Raw genomic sequence first — 17633 nt, 5'->3', positions numbered from 1 at the left:
CAAACCTGATAGTAAACATACACAGGTAAGACCCACAGACTACTCGAAAATAGAAAAATTGTTCTCCTAAACCAGATATGAATTTGGTCTCTGAGGGAGTAATGAATTGAGTCTTTTGACAGTTCTCATTTCGTCTCCCTTACTTTCCCTTGAAAGATGTTCCATGGCTTTAGCCCTTCCTGCGTCCCTGGCCCCCATCCCTTTCCATCAGCCACAAATGTGGCATCTGGTGAATGTGGTTGGGTTTAGCACTCTGTGCAGAAGCTATTGCAGAGAGATGGTGTATACTCATTTCCATGACACAGTTCCCTTTGGTTCATCAGAGTTATTTCTGTGTCCTGTAACTTGACTCATGCTAACAGTGTTCGTTTTTCCAGTTGCAGCAAATTCTCCAGAATGCAATCTTCTGATATTGATACTAGTCATTCCCTAAAAAGAAAAGAAGTAGAGTATGTGCCTCAAGAAGGAGACAGTGATGGAGAGGTGTTCATAGCCCTTCAGTTTCATCATTAAACTGTTCTGTTTCTCTGCTCCCTCCAAACACCTCATCCCCCTTTACCAAGACATCTTCTGAAAACTTCAGTTCGTTGAAACCAAATAACAAATTATAGTAAATCGAGGCACTCAGAGGAGAAGGTGTACCTGTGCATCATCCTTCCTCTCACCTGCCTGAAATGTAGGAGAGACCAAGCCACGACCAGGAGCCCCAGCCCTGCCACTGCTAGCTGGTAATGCTGAGCAACACATAAGGCACTGAGCCCTGGGCTTTGCCAGAGAGAATTCTTACATCCCACCTACCTGAAAGTTGCCCTGTTTGAGCATTGAGAAAATATAAATTGCTGTTCAGGTATGCAATGATGTTGTTGCAGACATATGCCTTACAAAATTCCTTTTGCAAGAATGAAAAAAAAAATGTATTTGCCAGAGGAAATAATAATAGGATTTCACTTATCATTCACTTCTGCCAGGGATCAGAAGCCAACCTAAATGTTGCTACTCACTTGAGGGGTAGGTTTTTTTATCTGCTTCTCAGTAGTTGTCTCTGACCAGTTGTTGGCTCATTTGTCTCTGAGCCTGTAGATTAACTGAGTCTTCACACTTGGAACCAGTTCTAGTTCCCAGGCTTTGAGGATTGCCAGGACAATGTGGTATAATTTGTGGTTCTGAAAAATAGCATTAGGAGCTCTTCTTCCTGTTTCCCACCTCTACATCACCAACTCCTCCTCCCTTGGTTCTTCTTGCTCTTTCTTCACTTAATTTTCTAATTTTCCTATCTCTGGGCATCAAGGGCTGCAACTGGGTTGTACTGGTAGATCTCTGATGTCCAGGCTGCTATGAGGTGGTATCCTCAGGTTACATTTTGAGTTCCACTTTGTGATACCACGTTGGATAGTCATTGCAAAGGGAGCAGCAGTGAGAAGGGCTTAAACCTTTAGACTTTTACATGGAGGAGTGAGGAGATCTACTTTCTGTAGCCACAGTGCGCCTTAGAGTTAGGATGGTTTTGATAACGATACCAGCCCAAAACTTACGAAAATTTTATCCAGCCATGGAACAGACCCTTTGACATGTGGAATGGATGACTGTGGATCATGGATCCTAGAAGTGTGATTTGTTTTCTTCTTGTGCATGAGACATAGTGCTGAGCATGGCATAGTGCTGAGAACCTGGATTCTAAACTCAGCCTGCCAGAGGGTGACTTTTTCTTACCCCATAGGGCAGTCATGAGGATTCCAAAGTACTTACAGCATTGCTTTGGACATAACAAGTGCTCAGTGAATGCTGTTATTCTAATCAAAAAACAAAAGCAATTTTCTTTGTGCGGAACTATCAGACAACCTTCTTTCTGCCATGTACATGCACATTTAGTTTTTTCTCTTTAGGGATTTTTTTAATAGGTCACCCAGCTGTTGGAGATAGGATTTTCACTTTTGAAAGAAAGTTGTTATATATGACTTCTAAAATCTTGTCCAACCCTGAGATTGTGATTTTAATTTTCTCCAGTGGTGTGGGTTGATGAGAATGTTTCTTTGCTGGAGAATGGAACAGGGAAATGACTTAGAGAACAACTGTGACAAGCAGAACACTTTGATGTACACTGTGTGTTCTCTTATTTAACACCGGACAGTGTTGGGTGAGTCCTTGTCATAGATAATATAATACAGAGAGAGCGGGGCAAACACAGCTGAGAGATACTCACAGGGAGCAGGCCGGAGAGGTGCCTGTTCCTTGAAGTGACCAAGTTCTGGGCTGGGTTGGGTGCGAACCTACCAAGCTCAGTGTCAGATTCAGTCTGTCTCACTTCTTGGGAGGTGATGCAGGCACAGTTTTACTTAACCACGGCAGTCCAGAGCCCTGAAAAGGTAGAAGGAAAGTAAAATGGCACAGGGGACAGAAATTTCTACTGTCACGCTGACCCAGACTAGACCTGCTCTCTTCTGCCACTGTAGCTGCTCCTGTGGAAGACGTGGGTTTGAAGACAGTGAATTTCAGCTGCCAATAGAGCCAGCATGCAAACTTAAAGATCAGAAAGCCTTTGGTATGGGCAAAGAGAATGATGAATGAGTAGAACTCCTTCCTGCTTGGTGCCCCTGTCTGGGTGTTGTGGTATGATGCCCCACGGGTGCCAGTCCAATGGTTATAATGTTGAAACCAGGGTTTCCCAGCCTCCGGCACTGGAGGCTGAATAGTATTTTGGGCCTCTGTTTGCTGGATGCTGTTAGTACTGACCCCTCTCCCAATCTCCCAGGGTGACCGTCAAAAATGTCTGTAGACCCTGCTAGATGTCCCTGGGGGCAAATCACTGGTGGAGAACAGCTCGTCCAAATAACCAGGTCAGTGTGGCTCATGTGAAGGTTGTCCCTCATGGGGAGGGCTGGTGGTCAGCTCGCCTCCCTCTGCCGCTCCACCCCCTCCTCTCACTGCTCAGGCCCAGTGACCGCAGCTTGTGCTTGGCAGTGCTCCTCAGAACTGTCTTCCATTGTCTGTGCCAAGGGCCTCCTGCTCCTCCTCAGGCGTCTGCCTATCTTCCCCCGGCCTGGCTGGGTGGGGAGTGCAGGAGTGATGTCATTGTGCCTTCCCAGGAAGGGCAGAACAAAGGACAGAGTCCCCAAGGACACACAGCCTAGTCCCCAACTGGGCCATTGGGCAGATCCCCCTCTCCCCACCCCCTTCCTGCTGCAGAAGTGTTTGTTCATCAGGCGCTCCATTGTAGGAGACACATTAGCCTCCTGGGCTTTGTGTCTCTGTTCTGTCCGTTTCCTGCCCCTCATGTGTGGTAAGGTTGTTGGTTCTGGTCCAGTCCCTGGACGGAATCTTCCATGCCTTTTCCACTGTGCTGGTGTGAGTTCAAGGAACTGGGCGCCCTTGTGATTTGACTAGCACTCTTAGGTTACCTGGACCTGCTCCTGAAGCTGTGAGGAAAGTGCGGTGAGGAGGCGGGAAGAGAAATGTTTTTTTTTTAAAACAGAAACAAGAACCTGTTTTCCTCTTTTTCTTGCTCCCTTCTTCCTTAAGTTTCTGAGACCTGGGCAGCGTAGGGAGCTCTCATTTCTGTCTATTTTGTTTTGGCTGGCTGAATTCTTTGCTCGCACCCACGACTGCTCTGTTGGCATCTTGGTGTGGAGGAGGCTGGGATGGGGCTATAACTCTTCCTGACAGGGTGCTGAGGGGAGGACGTTCACCATCATCTGGAGCACATCCTCGGGGTTTCTTGGGGGAGGAAGCCAGAGGTGTTCTTTGAATGTGAGCTTCACCCAGAGGAGTGCTGGCTGCTGGCTGAGGAGCACACTTTGGGTGTGTTCATGTAGACATGGTTCCATCCAAGCATGTTTTCATTTTGATCTTGCTCACCTGATAGACAGGCTATGGTAGTGGCTTGGAGCCCCGAACTCTTTATTAACAGCCCAGGATGCCCATCGGGAGCTTCATGAAAGACATTTTTCTAACTCTAGTGTGGTACATAAAGGATGTTGTAATTTAAAAAAAGAAACCCCCAGGGGGTTATGCGCCCTGACAGAGGCCATCTGTGAAGTCTACCTGGCTGAAGCATAGTGTGTTCTGCTATGGACTAGCTGTTTTCAAAGCTGCCAACCTGAGGCCAGAAAGTGTAGCTCCCTTTGTCACCATCGAAGTGAAGTTAGTACCCATCATAGTGATGGTCTGGTTAATAATGCATGGGCTCTTTTCCATGTGATCAACCATGACCTGAGTGTAGCTCCCTTTGTAGTCCAAAGTGTGTCCCTCACCACCCTTTACTCCTTCCCCCAATCCTACCCTTTTAGGCCCTTTGTTTCTGGTTGGCCTCTGTCCCTGGGGAAAGGCCCTCTTTCCATCTGGATGGGCTGTTCTTTCAGGCGGAGGCTGGACACTGAGGAGCTGCTGACTACAGCAGGTGGCTGGGTGTCTTGGCAGGGGCGTTGGCCGGCTCGCCTGCCAGTTTGGCAGCAGGAAAAGCTCATCCACTGTCATCTCTGCCTTGCTCCCTCTGTGTGACAGTGTTGATGGAGGCCTCAGCAGAGCCAGCCCAGGACATTGAGCAGTTTGCTATCCCTCTCTCTGGTCAGCCTGGGTGTCCAGTACCTCCAGGCTACCACACACATGCACCATCAGTGGGGGTGACATTTTAGGTGATACCCAGTGGTTTTGAAATACGGATGCTCCTGGACTTAACAATGGAGTTCCGTCCTGGTAAAGCCCATTGTAAGTTGAAAATGCATGTCATACGCCTAATCTACCAAACATCATAACTTAGTAGCACAGTTGAGTTTGGGTAGTTTACCTTTGTGATAACGCGGCTGCCGGGAGCTGTAGCTTGCTGTCTTTTCCCAGCATCATGGGAGAGTACCATGCTGCATGTCACTAGCTCTGGAAAGAATCAAAGTTTGAAGCAGTTTCTGCTGAATATGTATCACTTTGCACCATCATAAAATAGAAAAATCATTAGGTTGGAACATCATAGGTTGAGGACCATCTGTAAATCAAAAGTTGTTGAGCTCCCTGCTCCTTTTTGTAGATCAGTGCATAAATGATTTTAGGGGTTTGGGTTTGCACTGGAAAGAGTAGGTCTTGGGTTCTGGTAGGACTGAAGATGGGGCATGTAGCTGGCAGAAGAGTAGCTTTGCAGAAAACAATCAGAGTATGAGTAGGTGGGTGTAGGACACATTCTGTGGGTATTCATTGAAGGTCTTCAGCAGCCTGCATTCGGAACATCCTGTAGAGAAAGAAGTTTGGAAGACTTATATCGTAAGTCAAAGGCCAGTTCTAGACAGATGTATGTTTCTGCTTTGAATTGGGCAGAGCTTGATCACTGAGACCTGAAAAACTTTTACAGTTTCCTGGATTACTTTGAATGTGCAGCTACAACACTTTTTTTGCCAGGCAGAGTTAGATAGTGAGAGAGAGACAGAGAGAAAGGTCTTCTTTCCGTTCATTCACTCCCCTAATGGCTGCTATGGCCGGCGCTGAGCCGATCTGAAGCCAGGAGCCGGGTACTTCCTCCCAGTCTCCCATGTGGCTGCAGGAACCCAAGCACTTGGGCCATCCTCCACTGCCCTCCCAGGCCACAGCAGAGAGCAGGACTGGAAGAGGAGCAATCCAGACTAGTACCCAGCGCCCCAACCGGGACTAGAACCCAGGGTGCTGGTGTCGCAGGCGGAGGATTAGCCAAGTGAGCCACGGCACTAGCCAGCTATAACACTTTATACCATAAACCAGCAGTTACCTTTTCATTGAATGGTCCAAGACCAGAGATAATAGTTGTCTACTCAGGTTATAGAAGAGGACATTGAGTCCAGTGTTTGGTTGTTTGTTTGTTTTTTGACAGGCAGAGTTAGACAGTGAGAGAGAGAGACAGAGAGAAAGGTCTTCCTTCCCTTGGTTCACCCCCCAAATGGCCGCTACAGCCGGCGCTGCGCCGATCCGAAGCCAGGAGCCAGGCGCCTCCTCCTGGTCTTGTATCTCATGCGAGTGCAGGGCCCAAGCACTTGGGCCATCCTCCACTGCCTTCCCGGGCCGCAGCAGAGAGCTGGACTGGAAGAGGAGCGACCCCTACTCTGCTGATGCCTAGCACTCAACCCTGTTTCCTGCCGTTTTTCTCCGTTGTCAGCAATACATGTGTCTGAGCAGGTGAAGGGGTCATAAGTGAATTCATCTTGTCAGATGTTGCCTAAGCCTTTGTACATGAGGGAAGCAGTTTCCTGCCATCTACTGAGCTTTTCTATACCACATCCTTTCATATACTGTGCACTTTCCCTGCACTCACCTTTTTGGGAGAATGAGAGCTGTAGCATATATTTAGAAACTTTGCTGGATACTGTGCTGTTGGGCAGGATTGCAGAGGACTCCGTTGTGATCTATTACATCCTGCTGACTCTTAGCAGGCAAGGGAGAAAAGGAAATGAAAAAGAGAGTGAAGGATAGTCTGCTGGCAGTAGGCCTAAGGGCTCACATGGTCATGGATTGCAGGATTCCTGTATCTCTCAGAAGGACCAGAGGAGCTAAGTAGAGGTTCCACTGGAGTTTAGTTTTGCTGTTCTTGCTTTGCTGGGGCCTGCTGGCTGCTGCCTGTGCTGTGTCGGTGGTGTTAAAGTGAGCTCTCCTTGGTTGCAGATGAGCGTGAAGCTGTGCAGAAGAAGACCTTCACCAAGTGGGTCAACTCCCACCTGGCCCGGGTGTCCTGCCGAATCACAGACCTGTACACTGACCTTCGAGATGGCCGAATGCTCATCAAGCTGCTGGAAGTCCTCTCTGGGGAGAGGCTGGTAAGTGGAAATGCTGTTCAGCATCTTGCGCTGTGGGTGGGAAAATATTTTTGAGAAATGAAGCATGAACTTGTCTCCTGTTGAATTCTGGAGTTAATGATTGATGACTTTTGGAGAATTTTTGATATGTCAGGTGTATGCTTTGGGAAAAGCTCCAGTGTCATCTCTGAGTCCCAAGATATTCTCGAATGCAAGTAGCTTCATTCTGGTCATTCGTGAGGTTCCTGCTTGTGGTCAGAAAGGTGCTGTCTGGTGTCCCTGTTACACAGGACACCACAATGCCAGGAATTGAAAGGCCAGGCTTGGCCACTGGCTCCTAGATGAATCTGCAGCCCACACAGGATTGTGGAATGATTTCTAAATTTATGTCTCACTGATTCTCTGGAAAAACTGAGCTTTCATCATAAGGTGGCAAGAATTGAATTCATTGTGGTCTCTGACATTTTTTATTTTCTTCCCTGCAAGCTTTTTATTTTGGGAGTAGAGGGAGAGGCTCGTGTTTGCTTGTCTCCTTGGGAACAGAGCTTCTGATGAACCCACTCTGCCTTTTGAGGCAGGAAAGCTGTCAGCCTATGGTGAAAATTGTATCCCAGAGCTACTGCGGCCTTTGAAATGACTTTGTTTATGCACCTTAAACCCAAGAAGCTTAAACCGGTTGCAGGGACTGACCCAACAGGTTTTGTCTCGCCTTGGTTGGAAAACAGATGCTATATTCCACCCGGAGCGAGCACTTGTGTTTCCATAGGTGGCGGTGGGGCCGAGCCAAAGGCTGAAGCCCAGGATAGAGCCCCACATCTGTGGTGACATCACCAGGAAAATATGATGCTGGTGGTTGGCAAGGCTGCCAGAAAGCCTTATTTTTAACTTGATCTCCACCCTGTAACTTGACAGCCACAGTGGGTCTTTATACAGACCGAGCTGCTCACCTCTGATCGTAGCAGAGAGCCTAAGGTTGTACCTGCCCTATTCTTAACCTAGGACAGAATGGCCTCTTTGAGCCTGGTATAAATTGAGCCAGCGCTTTCTCTCTCCTTGCTCCTCTGTCCAGGAACAGAGACACACCTCTGAGAGGTAGTGAGTTCTGCCCATGTTTTTTTTTGTTCTCTGAGTGTGAAAATCTTGTTGCCTCATTTTCTTTGGGAATTTCTGGGTCAGAATTGGCAAAAAGAGAAGGCCCCTGCTCAAAATCATGATGGCTACACAGAGATGGTTGGGGTGTGGTGTGGAGGTGGGAGCAGTAGGCCCACCTGGGGAGAATGAACAGGGAAGTCACTGATTGTGTTTTGATTTGCTGTTTTGAAGTGAGTCTTATTTAAGAGGTTAGGCTACAACTATTGTGACTTGAAGCTTTAAATATCCATATTTCCCCCTACCTCTCAGTGGTTTCTTAATGTTTAACTTAGTGTGATTGTTTATTGATTTTTTATGTTTTGAATAGCTAAAAAAAATAAAATCATTAAAAGTCACATGGATAGGAATTAGTTTGAACGTTGATTTTGTTCCAGTGTGGTCCAGTCTTCTAGGCTGCCAGGAGTAAATTGTTTACCTTTGAAGCCTATAATTCTTTTATACCAAGAAGATTGTGTCCTTAATAATGTCCCCATAATAAATAGAATCAGGGTCTCTGCCCTTAGTCTGAACAGAGCAACAAGAATATTAGTAGGGGTGCCGGCACCATGGCTCATCCTCTGCCTGTGGCGCTGGCATCCCATATGGGCGCCAGTTCTTGTCCCGGCTGCACCTCTTCCAGTCCAGCTCTCTGCTGTGGCCTGGATGGCAGTGGAGGATGGCCCAAGTACTTGGATTCCTGCACCCACATGGGAGACCAGGAGGAAGCACCTGGCTCCTGGCTTCGGATTGGCGCAGCGCCAGCCATAGCGGCCATTTGGGGAGTGAATCAACGGAAGGAAGACCTTTCTCTCTGTCTCTCTCTCTCACTGTCTGACTCTGTCAAATAAATCTTAAAAAATTAAAAAATAAATAAATAATACTGGTACAAAAAAATACTGGTACTAGTACCAAAAAAAGAATATTAGTAGGGAGCAAAAAACAACAAGCATAATTTGTAGTTGTGTGCAAACACCTCGCACTTTGCTGGTTATTTGCTATTAGCAAAAAAAAAATTTTCTTTGAGAAGTGACCCTGAGATCCAGAAGAAGAGAAGTGGGGAATGTGGTAACGTGGCCACTGTCTCCAACCTCTCAGGCAGTCATCAGAAAGTACTTTGTAAAGCCCCCAAGTGCCTTAACTAATTATCTCCTCACAGCCATTTTGGATGAGAGGTTGGGCAGTCCAGTTAATGTTATTCCAAAAACAAAGACCACAGAGTGCCAAAGCTCTTGTCCCTTTGAACTGGAGACTTTCAGTGACTTTGGTCTCATGGTCTTCTTGGTTCGTGGAACTTTCTGGAGGGGACACAAAGCACACTCCATCATTGGCTAGAGGGGCTACCAACACCTCAAGTAGGAGCCCCTCCTTTCGGGAGACCACCTCCCTTCCAGCTTGCCCCCAGAGGATCCTTACACATTCTGATTCCAAAACTAGTGAGGTAGTTAGAGCTTCCAGGCCTGGGTAAAGTCATGCCCACAGCTAAGTGTGTCATCAGATAACATTCAGCCAGCACTGGGCTTTCTGCACTAGTGACCCAAAACCTTGGCTGACACAAACATTTGTGCTCCATCTGGGGCTGTGTCTCAGGCAGCCAGTGTTTTAGCCCCAGCACTTAAACTACCAGCTTGCTGTAGACAGTAGATAAATGTTTGAGGGACCAGATTATCCAAATTGGCTTTATTAATAGAGCCAGTTCTTTCACAAGGAGAAAAGTTGTGTGATTGTTTTAAGTTCAATCAAACGGTTGTTAAAGGATCTTTACAATTCTACCCTAACGCCACCCTGGATTTTGGCTCAGTAGAACTTGAGTTAGATTGAAGCAGGTTAGAGGTAAGCATTTGGGCTGTCAGGAGACCTGATTTTGATCCCCTGGAGAACGTCAACAGGCAGAACCCCCCACCTCTGTTCCTGGCCTGGGCCGGATGTCTGTCAGAAACATCCAACCTATTTTCTGCCTCAGCCACGTCAGTTCATGGAGCAGTGGGAGAACAGGAGGGCTGTGCCAGGAAGCTACTGCTAGTTGGTTGAATTGATAAGAAAGCAAAACTGGGAGCTGTCGTTGTAGTTTAGTGGGTTAAGCTGTTGCCTGCAATGCCAGCATCCCAGATAGATTCCAGTTCGAGTCCTGTTTGACTTCCAATCCGGCTCCCTGCTAATGCCTCTGGGAAAGCAATGGGAAAAGGCCCAAGTGCTTGGGGAGACCTGGATGAAGCTCCTGGATCCAACCTGGGTCAGCCTTGGACGTTGCAGCCATCAGGAGTGAACCAGTGGATAGAAGATCTGTCTCTCTTCTTTCTGTAACTCTGCCTTTTAAATTAAGAAAGCAAACAAGCAAAACCATTCCTTTCCAACAGCTTGCTGTAAAGTCACCATGGATTATAACTCTGCATAAAGGTCTTGTTTTAACAAGTTTTCTCTCTTTTTTTTTTTTTTTAAGATTTAATTATTTTATTTAAAGGCAGAGCTACAGAGAGGCAGAGAGAGAGTGTGAAAGTCTGTGAGAGAGAGAATGAGAGAAAGAGGTCTTCCATCCACTATTTCACTCCCCAGATGGCCACAATGGTTGGAGCTGCGCCAATCTGAAGCCAGAGCTTCTTCTGGGTCTCCCACGCAGGTTCAGGGGCCGAAGCACTTGGGCCATCTTCTACTGCTTCCCAGGCCATAGCAGAGAGATGGATTGAAAGTGGAGCAGGGGCTGGCGCTGTGGCATAACGGGGAAAGCCACCGCCTGCAGTGCTGGCATCCCATATGGGTGCTGGTTCATATTCTGGCTGCTCCACTTCTGATCCAGCTCTTGGCTATGGCCTGGGAAAGCAGTGGAAGATGGCCTAAGTCCTTGGGCCCCTGCACCCATGTGGGAGACCTGGAGAAAGCTCCTGGCTCCTGGCTTCAGATCGATCGGCACAGCTCTGGCTGTTGGCAGCCAATTGGGGAGTGAACCAGTGGATGGAAGATTTCTCTCTCTCTGCCTTTCCTTCTCTCTCTGTGTAACTCTGACTTTAAAATAAATAAATAAATCTTAAAAATAGAAAGAAAGAAAGTGGAGTAGCTGGGACTCGAACCAGCACCCATATGGGATGCTGGCACTGCAGATGATGGCTTTACCCGCTACACCACAGTGCCAGCCTTTAAAGTTCTCTTAAACATACAAACCCACCCTGCACTCAGCATCAGATTGACAAGTAAAAGTGTGAGCACAGAACCTGTGCCAGTGATTTTCTATTTGGGCCTGGTTCTCTAGGATGGGACTTGAGGAGTAAATGTTTGCCTCGCAGCAGCCCTGGCATTTGGCGTGAGAGGGTCTTTGAGTCTGCACTTTGTAGTTATGCCCACAAGTGATAATACAGCAGAGAAGCGTGCCTGCACCTGCCACTTTCTGCTTGGGCTTCCACAGTGAAGAGTGATTCTAAGTAAGAGTCTCAGGGATAGCACAAGGTTTTCCAAATACCTCTGCCTTCTCCCAGCCTCTGCCATTACCAGTCACAGGTATTGGGTTTTGCTTGCCTTCTGTTTTCTGATATTCTTTTTACTCCATTTGCCAATTGCTAACAAAGGAAAGCAACAAAAATAGGTGGCATGGGGGGTGGAGTAGGGAGGGTGCATTAATTCCAAAACAGGCTGAGCTAGGTAGAGAAAGATAGATTTACTATGAGATCGGTTAAGCCTTCAATCTCATATGAACTGCTCTGAGTTTGTTTGTTTGTATTTTTTTTTCCCTATAACGCATTTTGTTAGAGAAACAGGATTTTGTGGACTGGCCACAGAACCTAGCTGATATTTTCCTACAGTTTTATGTTAGAGAATTTACTTTTGTTCCGAACAGTCAGCCACAGAACTCACTCTCCTGGTGAATCAGAGCCCAATGGTACAAATGTAAAAAATGAAATAATAGTCAAAGGTAGCACATGATACAGTGCCAGATGAATGGCCTCAAGGCCCCAGAGTTAAGAAGGGAAACAAGCCCTTCCAGAAACCTTTGTATCTGGGTATGGGAGGAGAGGTTCAGGCGTAGAAAGCCAGTGAATGTTGGGGCTGCGTGTGGGCTGTGAGGAACACGGGCAGTGGGTATGAGTGCTCATGGTTGGACCGAGGGAAGGGAGCAGCTGGGGCTGGGCATCAGGAAGTGTGGTGGAGGGCAGGTTTCCTGGCTAATGTGGAGTTGGTTTTTGGAAGGAGCATTGACAGCGACTTCAGTGTGTTTTGCTTTTAATGTTTCTCACCAACTAACAGAGAGGGCAACTTGCTGTCTCCACCTCACAGAAGGAACAGGCAGGATCAGCAGTGGCCTACCCGAGGCCAGTGCTACTAGTATGTGGTCTAAGCTGGCACCCTCCTGTCAGTTGGTCCCCTCCTGCCCAACTGAGCCCTGCTGAAAGGGAAAATGACCCTTCGGAGTATGTCCCCACCAGGGAGGAGATGGGCAGGATTTACTGGAATGCCACGCTGTGTTCCCTGTGTAATTTTAATTGGGCAAGAATTGCTGATAGTCTTTGGAAAGTTCAAAGTCTGGTATGTAGGGAGGTGTTTGGGGACTGGTGTGAGATGAATTTGGCTGTCCATTGTATTAGAAGAAATTGTGAAATCCTATACTACCCATGGTTGTGAGTCTTTTTTTGATTGAAAGACAAAAGCTAGTGTCTGTTGCGTTGGTGTGCTGAGGCCAGTTAGTGTCTGCTTTTTGTTTGTAAGGCAGAGAGAGATAGACATTGAGGAGAGAGGTTGGGGGGAGGGAATGGAATCAGTCTTCTATCTGCTGGTTCACTCCCCAAATGCCCATAGTGGCTAGGGCTGGGCCAGGCTTAACTTGGGAGGCAATCCAGACCTCCCACCTGAGCAGCAGGGAACCAAGTTCCTGAGCCATCACTTGCTACCTTCTAGGGTGTATACATTAGCAGGAAGCTGGATTGGAGAGGAACTCAAACCAGGCACTCTGATATGATTTGGGCAGACCAAGCAGCATCTTAAATGATGCACCAAACACTTGCCCACAATTCCTGTCTTTTCTCTGCTCTTCACCTGAGCAGGAGCTCCACAGGCATTTTAGAATTCAGCTTCTGTGCTTGTCTTCTACCTGGCAATATCTGTGTTGTATTCCACAGCTGAAATGACTTTCGCAACTTCACTTAGTAGATGCTGTAAGTCAGAAAGAATGAACAACCATGTAGCTATATGGGACAGATCTGTACCCAGGATTGGCCTCTTCCGGTTCCCAGGGCGGGTGCTGTGTCCAACACCACAGCCCTTGGGCAGTCGTCCCTCCAGCTGGCATCAGGGTTGCTACTGATACCCATAGAGAAAGGGAGTGGGGATTACAGGGTGGCCCAAGTCCCCAGGAATCTTCCAGAATACCCTGCAGAAACTGTACCTGGGTCTTCCTCTCCTATTCCAGGGGTGGGGATCACGCGTCCCAGGGACCATATGGAGCCCATGAGATCATTTGGTCTTGCCTGTCAAGGTGAACACAGCTGGTACTCCAGTAACTCTATAGCAGGCTACTTTTTAATAATTTTGCATAGCTTGTGAATGATGGTATAATTTTGTGTAGCTTGCGAAAGGTGGTATGAATGTCCAAATGGCCCTTGGTGAGAAGATGGTTCCCCACTTGTGTTCAAAGAGAAGACCAAATCAGTGGTACTGACCAAAACCCCATCATTGTGATTGTCTCATAGTTCTGCAGATGGTGACATTAAACTCAAAGCTGGGCAGACAGTTGGAGCAGAGCATAGGCCCTGGGAGAACCAAGCAACTCCCTCATTCTTTTCTTTTCTTTTTTTTTTTTTTTTTTAACAGGCAGAGTGGACAGAGAGAGAGAGAGAGACAGAGAGAAAGGTCTTTCTTTGCCGTTGGTTCACTCTCCAATGGCCGCCACGGCTGGCACGCTGCTGCCGGCGCACCGCGCTGATCTGATGGCAGGAGCCAGGTACTTATCCTGGTCTCCCATGGGGTGTAGGGCCCAAGCACTTGGGCCATCCTCCACTGCACTCCCTGGCCACAGCAGAGAGCTGGCCTGGAAGAGGGGCAACCAGGACAGAATCCGGCGCCCCGACCGGGACTAGAACCCGGTGTGCCAGCGCCGCAAGGCGGAGGATTAGCCTAGTGAGCCGCGGCGCCGGCCCCCTCATTCTTTTCTTAAGGGCTTTGGCATGCAGGAGAACTTGCCCAAGGCCTCATTGCTTCTCAGAGGCCAGGCTTAGACTGAGCAGCTCTAGTGAGCAATTAGAATTGTGTTTTCAGATCCTACAGGTGGTTGTTGAGCCCATAATTCCCTCTCCACTTTTTAGAAAGTTAGAAAGAATATGGCTTTGGGGATAGAGGTGTGGTAGGTAAAAATACAGACTAGAAGGTGCCTTACAAGACTAGAAGGGGACTTGGGAAGGGGAAACAGGAAAAACTCCTGCGAAAAGAAAAAAGGAGAGGGAAGGAAGGAGAGCAGAGCAGAGCACAGACGGTAGTGTGAAGAGGGGAAGGGAAGCTTTATCAGATGACTTAAAGGAGAATCCATTAAAATAGGCATTTCCTCAGAGGAACTGCCTTCCAGCCCGCAAAACCTGCTGGGCGGTTTTGAGTCTCCTAGGGATCCTTGTCTCCACTTGAATGGCATTTCAGGCTGTCCCATCAGTAGTGGTACAGGGCAGAAATGTGCACGTTGCCGTGGGAATGCGAGCAGCGCCCTGTCATCCTAGGAATCTGATGGTGGTTAAGGGAGGCAAGATAGGCAGCACTCCTTTCCTTGAGGAATGTGCCACTGAAGGAGGCTTCAGAAAGTGTTTATCACTGAGACACCCCCGCGTGCCATTGTGTGTGGCTTTATCCATTGTTATCTCTTCCTATTGAGAACACAAAGGTTAGCAATACAAAAATAGTTCTACAAAACAAAACAAAACAAAAAAGAAAGAAAACTGTCTGCCAGATGGGAAGCTCTTACTTCCCTTCACAAGGAAGACTTTGCCATGCTCTCTTGTATTCTGTGTTCCAGGTTCTTGGTGTATAGTTAAAAAATAAATGAGCTTTGGAGTTGGCCACATGCTGACTAGCTGCGCAGATAACTTCACTTGCTATGAAATGACAAGATTGAGAATTACAGTAATACCGGGGTATTATGAGGATTCACGTGATCACAGCCATAAGCCACGTAATACAGATACACGAACACATGGTCGTTGCTCCATAAATGGCAGCTGGGGGCTTTTAGATCCTAGGAGCTGTACACTCAGACATCACATTTCTGTGGATAGTGTGGAGATCCTTGTCATTTGTTAAAATGTGTTTCCTGTAGTTATTACTGCTTAAACTTGCCCAAGTATTGGGCCCTCAAATGTTTCAGGTGCCCTCTTAGAAGTGAATAGAAGATGTCAGATTTGGTGTATTGATTTGCAGTCTTGATTCTTACTCTTCTTCATGTTCTGCCACCAGAATGTCACCTAACTTCACCATGTTTAGTGTATCCTTTTGTCTTAAGAGGGGGTTAATAGTCCTCTGAAGATGAGTGAGTTTCTGATAAGATGCAATCAAGGGGGCTGGCGCTGTGGCATAGCAGGTAAAGCCGCCAAATGCCGTCATCCCATATAGGCTCCGGTTCAAGTCCCAGCTCCTCTACTTCCTTTCTTTTTTTTTTTTTTTTTAAGATTTTATTTATTTATTTGAGAGGTAAAGTTACAGACAGTGAGAGAGACAGAAAGGTCTTCCTTCTGTTGGTTTACTCCCCAAATGGCCGCAGTGGCCAGAGCTGTGCCAATGCGAAGCCAGGAGCCAGAAGCTTCTTCCAAGTCTCCCACACGGGTGCAGGGACCCAAGCACTTGGGCCATTTTCTACTGCTTTCCCAGGCCATAGCAGAGAGCTGGATGGGAAGAGGAGCAGCCGGGATATGAACCAGTGCCTATATGGGATGCTGGAGCCGCAGGTGGAGGATTGACCTACTGCGCCACAGCGCTGGCCCCAGCTCTTCCACTTCCCATCCAGCCCTCTGTTATGGCCCGGGAAAGCAGCAGAAGGTGGCCCAAGTCCTTGGGCCCTTGTACCCACCTGGGAGACCTGGAAGAAGCTCCTGGCTCCTGGCTTTGGCTCGGTGCAGCTCCAGCTGTGCGGCCAGTTGAAGAGTGAACCAGTGGATGGAAGACTTCCCTACCTCTCTGCCTCTCCTTCCGTCTCTGTGTAACTCTTTCAAATAAATAAGTAAAATCTTTTTTTAAAAAAAATGCAATTAAGGAAAGTGGTTGGAAAATAGAGAGGTAGGACAATGATAAAACAGATCTCCCAGCAACTTCTGCCATGCAGTAGTTTTCCTCGTGAATTACTAGTTGCATAGCAGTAATAATAATATTTACTTAATATCTCTCTGTAAATCATGTTTTCCAGACTTGTTTCCTAATAAGTTTTGAAGTTTATAGTTCTTAAAATGTGAGAAGTCACGAGGGCCACTGTTTGGGCATTTTCACATCCTCTTCCCATCTCACCATGTCCCCCCTCCCTCAGGACACCATCAGCCACATTTTCCTGTGCTTTCTTTTCTCCATAGCCCAGGGTTTGATTTAGTGGTGCAGTGAGAATATTGTCATTATACGAGTGTTTGGGCCTCTTCTCTTCTGGTTTTAACTTGCCTCTCAGTTGATGTATATCAACGTTTCTGGCACTTATTGGCAGAGTTCTCCACCCTCACATGCATTGTCTACATGGAAGCATGTGATTTTAAACAGCTTGAAGCCCAAGTGGCACAGGGAAAGGAGAGAGTCCCTCTCTTTGTTTTAGGGAGTAGAGGAAGAAACTGCTTGAAGGGCCCCTTTGCTGGTAGAGACACATGGGTGCGAGAACATCACGATTGTTTCCCATTTCATGTAGAGCAGCCCTGTGAGATAACTGCAGTATTTATCCCCACTTTATAGATAAACTTGAGAAGTGAAGCACCAATTTGCTAGCAAGTGGGGGAAGTTACCACTGGAACTTGGCCATTAGAATCATTATTCTCTGTAACAAAATTGCCCAACAAAAGCACATTTTGTAGCTCTGGTTTGTCTGTGTGTGTTTGATGTTTTAGAAGATGTGAAGAACAGCAGGGAAATTTTAAGCATGTGTATAAAACGTTAGAGGAAGGAAAGCAGAGCTCCACCCACCCTCTGCCTACCTACCCCTGCGGGAAGATGTTTTCTTCACGGTGGAAATAGCCCCTAAATGTAGGTGGCACACCCACTAGGCAGGTGCACAGACGTTGACACAAGAGGAAAGGAAAAGTCCTCTGAACAGCAGACAGACCTATCCCTGTACCACCATCCTTACCCTCAGCTCAGAGGCAGGTTCTAACCAGAAGTCTCACGCAGTCCAGAAGCCACCTGGATATGAGAAGAATGAAGGGCTGTTGCCGATAGTCACTTTTTCAGCAATGAGGAATGATAGCTGATCTGAGAGATTGTTAGAAAAAATGAAAGAGCCCCCAGGAGAAGCAGACCGCCAAGTTGTGCAGCCTCTTTCCTGGTCCCGCACACACCTTTGTCTCTGTGGAGAAGAGCCTGAAGATGCGGCCTAAGGTGTCTGGCCCCAGATGATGATGGGTGTGCCTTTGAGAGGTTCACCTGTGTCAGCCTGACAGCATCTACAGAATCAAGTCACAGGAGTTTAGATGGAGTGCACTTTTTTTTTTTTTTCTGTTTTGTCTGACCTCTTCCTGCCTCATTGGATTGCCTGGTGGTTTGTTTGTTTGTTTGTTTGTTTTGAAGATCTATTTATTTATTTGAAAGGCAGAGTTAAAGAGAGGCAGAGACACACATGGT

The 17633-nt window shown here is 47.3% G+C and overlaps 1 protein-coding gene across 9 annotated transcripts in view; it reads left to right on the top strand.

Annotated features, from left to right (window-relative positions):
- Positions 1-17633, top strand: part of SPTBN1 (spectrin beta, non-erythrocytic 1) — a 213234-nt gene that overhangs the window by 135496 nt on the left and 60105 nt on the right. For 8 of the 9 annotated variants that reach the window (XR_011386645.1, XR_011386646.1, XM_051838931.2 and 5 more), the window contains one exon: positions 6610-6761. Coding sequence is in view for 7 of the 9 variants with exons in the window: in XM_051838931.2 (XP_051694891.2) it covers positions 6610-6761 (152 nt within the window). In the remaining 2 variants the exon portion in view is untranslated. Of the gene's footprint in view, positions 1-2754; positions 2835-6609; positions 6762-17633 lie in introns of those variants that run through there. The other variant, XM_070069120.1, reaches the window with a different exon arrangement.

This window comes from Oryctolagus cuniculus, chromosome 2 (genome assembly GCF_964237555.1).
Source record: "Oryctolagus cuniculus chromosome 2, mOryCun1.1, whole genome shotgun sequence".
Classification (NCBI taxonomy): Eukaryota; Metazoa; Chordata; class Mammalia; order Lagomorpha; family Leporidae; genus Oryctolagus; species Oryctolagus cuniculus.
The sequence above is the reverse complement of the archived record's forward strand: the minus strand, read 5'-3'. Positions and strand labels throughout refer to the sequence as shown.